Here is a 9,621-nt window from a genome sequence, read left to right on the forward strand (position 1 = left end):
AAGAAAGTTTAATATATACATTAAATATGCATATTATTATTTTTTATTTGATAATATTTATATAAAATATATATTATTTTATAATGATACGATACTTATTTATTAGTGATTATATATAATTTATTGAGATAATTCGACCTTTTAGATATATTAGAGATAAATTAGAGAAAAACTAAAAAAATTAAGCTAATTAAAGTTCAAAGCACCTTTTCTCAGTGCTCTCCAATGTTGACTTGAACATTATTATTTTAACCTCATTTTTTGGGCACTGCCAAACCCGCAAATTAAAGCTTCTCAGGAGTAAAAGCACTCAGAGTCTTTACCTTCCAAAACTCCACAATATCAAACCAATTCTTCCTTCCTTCGGAACTAAATCAACAAAATTCTGGGCAGGTATGATAATCGATATTCGCTAATTGTTCAGCATTCTTCATAATTTGCAATCAAAAATCGCATTTAATTCAGATGCGTAGGTTTTCCTCTTTTTTTTTTTATCTGGTCACGACGTATTCAGTAACATATTTGGAAATGGATCATCCGAGGCATGCATGAAACTTGCTCGACCATGTATACATACATGCCCGTGGCTAACGTTTTGTTCAGTTCCTTGTGTTTGCCAACTTCAATTTATTAACTAAACTCCACGCAAAATACATGCTACACTACAACTTGCTTAAAAAGATGAGAAATAGAAACCGAATTAACGATCATGTAAACAAATAAATCAGGCCACCACCATTTGATTTTCTTCCATGCAACATTAAGATCAATTAAATTTAATATTGCTGCAGGTTCAGAAAAAAAACCTAAAAAATGTGGAGACTAAAGATCGCTGAAGGAGCTGACAGTCCTTACCTTTACAGCACCAACAATTATGTGGGTCGGCAGACATGGGAGTTCGACCCGAATTACGGCACACCGGAGCTCCGTCAAGAAGCGGAGAATGCGCGTCGGCAGTTTTGGGAAAACCGGAGCCAGGTCAAGCCTAGCAGTGATCTCTTGTGGAGGATTCAGGTTCAATAATAATAAAAAAAACTAGAGGATATTTTTTTAGCAAAAAACTAGGGGATCAGATTAAGTTGAAGTCCGTATTATAAAATTGATATGTGAGACTGTGTTTTTATGACAAACAAATGTAAGCCTGTCCCTAAATATAAAGTATCAATAAATTGCGTGAGATATTCATATTTTAATTTTCACATTTGTTTATTTTTTTAAAAAAAATCGGTTGTGTTTTTATAACCAAGAATTAGAGTGTCAGTATAATAATATAATGTTTTCAAATATTCAAGTTCCGAGTGAAAACAGAGCATTTAAAGCATGAGCAGGAGTTTTTCATTAACTTTATAGTAATCCCAGTCCATATAAAAATAAAAAATTCCAGATTCCAAGTTTAAGCATCAATCTCCGTTGTCATTTATTATGAAAAATAGGAGTATATGTATGTATCGCAAGATGGACTCGGATCACCTACAGTGGCACAACATGTGTTGTGCTTACATGACATTTTTTTTTATTTTTTTTATTTTTTCTCTTTTTTTTCCACTTTTTTCGGTCTTTTTTTCTTTTTAGTTTTCCTTGCATTTTTTTCCCTCTTCCACAAAAATTATTCACACAGTTTTATATAAAATAATATAAACATTTGTTTTCTTCTCGGCTACTTCATCTCGTCTTATTTTGTCTATTTTCTTATTTTTCTCGTTTTTTCTGTCTCACTCAATTTTATTTTATTAACATACAATGTTCGATTTTCTTGTTCCTTTAAATGTCTAATTTTTTGGCTATCGAATTTTTTATTTGATTTTGTTGGTTTGTATTTTTATGTTGCTATTGATCTGAAATTCTTATTAATTGTGTGTATTGCTTGCGGTTACCGATGCTACCTTTAAATATCATCATTGTAAGAGATTTGTGTGTGATATACATAATTTGTATATATATGTGTGTAATATATATGTGTGTGTATGCATGTATAACCATGTAAGATTATGTTTTAGCTCATGATATTCAATAATTCTTGGTAAGGATGATAAATTTTTCTTGGCTTTCTTGCTTGTGGCTTTGTTTTAACATTATTTTAAAAAGAAAATATATGGTTCTGATATGTATTAAATTAGTAGATTATATATATATATTAAATATTTAATCAATAATTATAAAAATATATTGAAGAATGTATCGGGATTTTAAATTATGAATTTTTCTTTCATTTTTGCTTAGTTTAGAAAATTGGCCGTGATGTATTTTTAATAGTTAGTAAAATACTAGGAAAAAAATTACGGTTATAATCTAATATAAAATTAAATTTTTTTTACACATGTAAATATTAAATATAGTAATTTTTAATTGTAAAATTATTAATTTAACATAAAAGAATTAAAATGTTTATATTATTTCATATAAAATTGTGTGAATAATGTTCGTGGAATATGGAAAAAAATGGAGGAAACCGAGGAAAAACAAAAGAGAAAAAAAACAGAAAAAAGTGGAAAAAAAATTCAAAAAAATGCCATGTAAGCACAACATCATATGATGTGCTTAGCAGCACCGTGGTAATCCGGGTCCATCGCAAGATGTAGCTGACATAAATTTCAGATGGAATTCTCAAAGGCCGCTTTATAAGAAAATGGAAAATAATTTTCTAACCAAATTTATATAGTTATTTGTCATTGACAAATTTGATGTTCGAAAATTGTAATTTGTGATTTAAGTAGAGTTTTAATAAATATTTATAGCATATTTTTTTATTTTCATCCTTATAATTGATATATTAATTTGTAGCACTTTTTTGTCTTCATAAAAGCTCATATCAGACCGTCTCAAATATCAATTTTGTGAAACACGTTTCCAATATATAATTCGACCCATAAAAAATATTAATTTTTATGTAAAAAATATTACTTTTCATTGTAGGTATGAAAAAATCGACCCAATTCATGTATAAATCCACGAGATCGTCACACAAAAGATATACTATTTTTATACATGTTCAAATGTGTATCTTAAAATAAATTTTACCCACCAAAATGAAATTTTCTGTCTACAAGCCATCACTGGAATGAAGCTAGATTCGAAAATAAAGACAAGTTAATTAGCTATTAAATTAAATTAGGTCAATTAGAGCCGCAGCCCGTTTGGGCTTTTTTTTTATTTTTTTCCTCAGCTGTGGGCAGTGGTCAATATGTTCGGCCAACAATTCCACAAATTGGTCACATCTAATTTAATCAGCAATAATAATAAATGATTGTTATGTAAAAGATCTAGATATTATAATAAAACATAAAATTTTAATAATTGATTAGAATATGATAAAATTTTGCTACCTTTTAAATTTATTATAATTCATAATGTTATGTGTGATATAAAATATTCAAAAATATAATATTGTATGTTGTTATGATAATATTATTGATAATATTATTAACAATCAATTTTAAACGATCAGTTCCTGCATGAAAAGAATTTCAAGCAACAAATTCCCCAAGTGAAGGTTGGTGATGATGAAGACATAACTTACGAGACGACCACTGCCACGCTGCGTAGAGCCGTTCACTTCTTCTCAGCGTTGCAAGCCGGCGATGGCCACTGGCCAGCTGAAAATGCCGGCCCCTTGTTCTTTCTTCCACCTCTAGTAAGTAGTCTGTAACAATATTTGGTCACCAATCAAAGCCATATTTCTTGCGAAACTTGTATAAACAAATGGTAAAATGTTCATATGCATGCAGGTCATGATCCTTTATATTACAGGCCATCTCAACACCGTTTTTCCATTAGAACATCGAAAAGAAATTATCCGTTACATATATTGTCACCAGGTGTGAATTAGTAGAGTCTCCTCTTAATAGTAAAACCATAATTAATGGTCTCAGTGTAATTAATTCCAATCAACAGAATGAAGATGGTGGCTGGGGTTTCCACATAGAAGGCCACAGCACTATGTTCTGCACTGCACTCAGTTACATTTGTATGCGTATACTCGGAGAAGGACCAGATGGTGGGGAAAACAACGCGTGTGATAGAGCAAGAAAATGGATACTAGATCATGGAACTGTTACGGCTATACCTTCTTGGGGAAAAACATGGCTTTCTGTATGTTATCATAACTTCGTGTCTTTGTGGATCGACTTATGTATTCTTGATTAGGAAAACATTTTAACGTTTTATTATTTTTTCGTGTAGATTCTAGGATTATTTGACTGGTCTGGAAGCAACCCAATGCCGCCTGAGTTTTGGCTTCTCCCTTCCTTTCTCCCTATGCATCCAGGTATGGACATACATAGATATACATATATGTGTGCGCTCGCATTAATACTGATTATGTGATTATGTTTTTTCTCAACTAAAACGCAGCAAAAATGTGGTGCTATTGCCGAATGGTATACATGTCAATGTCGTATTTATACGGCAAGAGATTTGTAGGACCTATCACTCCCCTCATTTTACGGATAAGAGAAGAATTATATGATCAGCCCTACGAACAAATCAACTGGAGAAGTGTACGACATCGGTGTGCAAAGGTGAATCGTTGATCACTCGTGAATGCTCTTTTTTTTTTTTCCACTTCTCTTTTACTTAAAATAAGTTTGTAAATTTTAAGCCTTAATGCAGGAAGATCTGTATTATCCTCACCCATTAATACAAGATTTGATGTGGGACAGCTGTTACATATTAACCGAGCCTTTGTTGACTCGTTGGCCATTCAACAAGTTAAGAGAGAAGGCTCTCCAAGTGACAATGAAGCACATCCATTATGAAGATGAAAATAGCAGATACATCACAATCGGATGTGTGGAAAAGGTGTTGTGTATGTTGGCTTGTTGGGTTGAGGATCCAAATGGAGACTATTTCAAGAAACATCTTGCTAGAATCCCTGACTATATATGGGTTGCTGAAGATGGCATGAAAATGCAGGTATTTCAGTAAATTTCTAGGCACCAAACATGATATTTTCATAATTTAAATTGATAGATATTTGAAAAGAAAAGATTGGATTTTAAATTTAGAGTTTTGGAAGTCAAGAATGGGATACCGGTTTCGCGATTCAAGCGTTGTTAGCCAGTAATTTGAGCAACGAAATAGGCGAGACTTTGAAGAAAGGGCACGACTTCATAAAAAAAATGTCAGGTATTTATAATCCTAGTTAAGATTTTTACTTTTTTCGTTTAGTTGAAATGGAATAATGACATTGAAAATGCATGCAGGTGAAAGAGGATCCTTCTGGTGACTTTAAAAGTATGTACCGCCATATTTCTAAAGGGTCGTGGACATTTTCGGATCAAGATCATGGATGGCAAGTATCAGATTGTACTGCTGAAGGATTGAAGGTATCCATCCTTGTTTATAAAGAAAAATATAGATTCTTGGAATCCAAAGGCTTATACGTTCATTGTTTTTCTTGTTTCCGGTTCGTCAGTGCTGCCTTCTCTTCGCTTTGATGCCTGCTGAAATTGTTGGAGAAAAAATTGAAGCTCAAGGACTATACAATGCTGTAAACATATTGATTTCTCTGCAGAGCAAAAATGGCGGTTTATCTGCATGGGAGCCTGCAGGAGCCTCAAACTGGTTGGAGGTATACATTCTTGATCATAACAAGAAATTAACCAGCTTTGGAAAGCATGCTGTTGTGATTAATTCTATTTAATTTCTTGCACTAAGAATCCAAATTATTCTCTCTTTTTTTCCTATTTGATTTGATAGGTGCTCAACCCTACCGAGTTCTTCGCTGACATTGTGATCGAGCACGAGTAAAATTCATCTTAATCCCATTAGCCCTTCTAGTAATTTCTTCGAGTAACATCTTAAATGAGATTTTCGATATATATAGGTATGTTGAGTGGACTTCATCAGCAATCCAAGCTCTTGTTCTGTTCAAGAAGTTGTATCCGGAGCACAGGAAGAAAGAAATAGAGAACTTCATCACCAAGGCTGTTGGATACCTTGAAGATATTCAAAGGCCCGATGGATCATGGTATATATACGTTTTCCATCAGTTTAATCAGACAATATTAATTTCACACTCATGATATCTGATAGTATCTTAATTGGTTAACTGTCATTTGTTTGTGGAAAGGTATGGAAACTGGGGTGTTTGCTTTACATATGGCTCTTGGTTTGCACTTGGAGGACTTGCTGCTGCCGGTAAAACTTACAACAACTGTTTGGCCGTCCGGAAAGGTGTTGATTTTCTATTGAAAACACAGAGGGACGATGGGGGTTGGGGAGAAAGCTATCTCTCATGCCCAAAAAAGGTAGGAAAATGATTTTTTGGCCTACTAAACTGTCTATTTTTGGATTTTGATTCATTAATTTTTCAAAATTATGTTTTGGTAAACTAACTTTAGTTTTCGGTTAAATAACCGAAAACCAAAAGTTAATGTACCAAAACCGAAATTTGAAACTAAACCTGAATATCCTATTGAGATTCATATAATATAGATACCCATTTTATAAAAATAGGTGTACGTAGTGCCATTGGAACACAACCGCTCAATCTTGGTGCACACTGCTTGGGCTTTGATGGGTCTAATCCATTCAGGCCAGGTTAGCCTCTTGCTAGAAAATCCCATTTAGAAACCAAATTTTATCAAAATGTCACAAAACATCGAATATCTCTTGCTACATTAAATATTAACAGGCCGAGAGAGACCCAACACCCCTCCACCGTGGAGCAAAGCTTCTGATAAACTCTCAGCTAGAAAATGGCGATTTCCCACAGCAAGAGATTACGGGTGTTTTCATGAAAAATTGCATGTTACATTACGCGGCGTACAGAAATATCTACCCGATGTGGGGTCTTGCTGAATATCGCAATCGGGTTCCACTGCCTTCATCGTCATGAACAAACATATGTATAAAGATACATTTTTCATAAAAACTCAAAAATAATATGCAAAACTTTTGAGTTCTTTGTTTATTGTAAATCTTTCTCATGGCTTATAGTTAAATCAGGAGCGGATCTAGGATTTCGACTCTGTGGAGGCTGCTTATAAAATACAGACAAGATATTATAAGAGGAAATACAAAAATTTCATCGGTTATATTCAACTAAACATAAACAATACGTTTTTAACAAGAAAATTTCTAAATGAAATGAAATCGACGTTCCTTAAAATTTTCAAAATCTACACTAATAATAACATCTATACAAATATTTTTAACAATTTCTCTTTCAATAAATATCATCAATGCATCCGAGAGAAAATTATCATTTATTTTGCTCCGAAGCCTAGTTTTGACAATATTCATAATTGAAAATGACCGTTCTGTAGTAGCGATAGAAACTAGAGGAGTCCGCAGACTTAGTATTTGCCAATAGAAAAGACTTTTCTTATGTGATAAATTTAAAAGTAATAAAATATTAAAAAAATTAAAAGCAAATCAATTATTAAAAAGGAAAAAAAAAAACCTAGGATTCGAACTAGGTCTACAAGTACTGAACTTTTGCCTTGCCAAGTAGATACTTGCTCTTTAATTTATTGTGGTGGACCAATATATACATATATAATATCAACTAAAAAAATAATTTGCTTCAGCATAGTTACCTGCATAAAATTTATCATGCTACTAGAGAAACATCCAAAGAATTAAGCGATCAAACTATTTGGCAGAATAAATCCGAAGAAATATTTAGAAATTCGTGATAGCAATAAGTGACAATTTGGCATTCACTATATATGATCCAAATTAACAATATCACGCACTTTAATGTCTAAAAGGTTGGAATGAAATAAATACAAAACATCTAAATAATATTAATAAGTTAATTATATGAAATTTATATTATTATTCTACAAATAAAATTTAAATTGAACATTACAAGTACATAAAATATGCTTCTAAAATAATATAACTTAAATAAATAAATAATATAACATATATTTAATTCGAAATTGTTTATAAATTAGATGTAATTAATTTAATGAAAAATGTGTCAATAATTTGATGGAAAATGTGTAACCCAGGTATATGACTCACTTATCTTTATCCTCCACTATAAATAGACATCACCTGATTATGTGAATCTGGTTATACAAGAAAGGCAAACATGATCTAGATCCAGTTGCACTCTCAATTCAATGAACAAGATTCTTTAACACCAGATCTTTAAACTTTGAAAACAAGCAACATGTATTCACCCATAAATTACGCAGTTGTTTAATAAATAGCACGAGAAATAACAATCGCTCTCAAACTAACATTCAAATAGCTTGTCATTGACATTCTGAGTAGAGAACAATCGTCAAACGCGACATAATTGTTAAACTTTGATAAGTTTGATTTGAGAAACACACAAAAAAGTGAGACAAAAGCCAAAGCAAAAGGTTTTTTATTGAGAGAAAACTCGCAAATTCATTCAAAACTCAATTCTTCTTTTACAATTTCGTATATATATGTTTTATATAATTTTGTAAAAAATAAAAGGTAAAAACTCAATAAAACTTGCAAGTTAAGGTTTCCATATTAAAAATTATCTTCAACAAGTGTAAATCCTTCTATTAGACGTATCCAATACGCTCAAACGCACACTAAAAAAATTATTTGTTGAACAAAAAAAGGAATTAATTAAAAAAATTGCTAATTTAAACAATAAAGATTCTTTGTGCTCGGATATTGCATGTCATTGGATTGAAAGTTCTTGGAACATTCAAAAATATTTCTTGCATATAGATGTTTTAATGAATCACACGACCCAAAGTAATTCTCGAGTTATATTTGTTATTTTATAATAATATGGTTTAACTTCCAATAGTTTTTTCAATTTCTTTTGATAATGTTAGTGCAAATAATTCTCGTAACGTCTCAGATTCTACAACTGTCTTCATTGTACCAAGATGAGTTTTCACAGCGTACTTATGTGCTCACTTACACGTACCATAGAAAACTTCCCAAGGGGTCACTCATACCAAAATTGTCTCAAGTCAAGCACGCTTAACTTTGAAGTTCTTATGTGATGAGCTATCGAAAAAAAGATGCATCTTCTTGATATGAGTAATACATATCAAATCTTTTAAACTCTCCTCAACTACACAGTCTCATATCTGAACAGTGTAAGATCGGTTCATTCATATTCCCTACGCCTAGAAGCCTGCCAGGAGCCGTTCATTGTCCGTGCAATCTCATAGCACCAACAATCACCCCCCGCCCTCTTCGGCCTGGGGCCTCACATAACCACCAGCTTCCGTTTGGTTCGTCCCCGAACCACACCGTACTAGTAGAGGTCGGCTCTGAATATATGCGAATAGATACTGATTTTATTCTATCTTGAAATTATCACGATTATTATCTCAAAGCTTAAAACTCATATAAAATCTTGGAACTTAACTCAATATCAATCTATAGCCTATTGATTTAAATCCAAAAAATTATAATTCAGTTGTCATAAAATAAAATCTTATTCAACCTTGTACGAATGAAATTAATCCTCAATTAATTCTTGTGCTAAATCTTACTTTCAACAAGACAATGATTTTAGAGAGCTCCAACACAAACTATTTTTATTGAATGTATTTCTTCTTGAATCATTCTTAGCACCGTAACAAAAGTCAAAACTTATTATGCTATATTTTCCTCAATATCTCGTAACTTATTTTTATTCACATAAGATCGTAGCCTACTAGTTAT

At 32.0% G+C, this 9,621-nt stretch overlaps 1 protein-coding gene across 1 annotated transcript; it reads left to right on the top strand.

Annotated features, from left to right (window-relative positions):
• Window positions 1-701: 701 nt before the first annotated feature.
• Window positions 702-6,941, top strand: LOC142526494 (beta-amyrin synthase 1-like). Its single transcript, XM_075630937.1, has 15 exons — window positions 702-1,014; window positions 3,446-3,631; window positions 3,726-3,815; window positions 3,892-4,089; window positions 4,180-4,264; window positions 4,351-4,517; window positions 4,609-4,911; window positions 5,004-5,117; window positions 5,196-5,324; window positions 5,414-5,569; window positions 5,698-5,744; window positions 5,825-5,968; window positions 6,071-6,248; window positions 6,457-6,540; window positions 6,635-6,941. The coding sequence occupies exons 1-15, from the start codon at window positions 814-816 to the stop codon at window positions 6,836-6,838; spliced, it is 2,286 nt and encodes a 761-aa protein (XP_075487052.1). The 5' UTR covers window positions 702-813; the 3' UTR covers window positions 6,839-6,941.
• The last annotated feature ends 2,680 nt before the right edge of the window (window positions 6,942-9,621 follow it).

The sequence above is a fragment of the Primulina tabacum genome, chromosome 15, assembly GCF_025594145.1.
Source record: "Primulina tabacum isolate GXHZ01 chromosome 15, ASM2559414v2, whole genome shotgun sequence".
NCBI classification, from domain to species: Eukaryota; Viridiplantae; Streptophyta; class Magnoliopsida; order Lamiales; family Gesneriaceae; genus Primulina; species Primulina tabacum.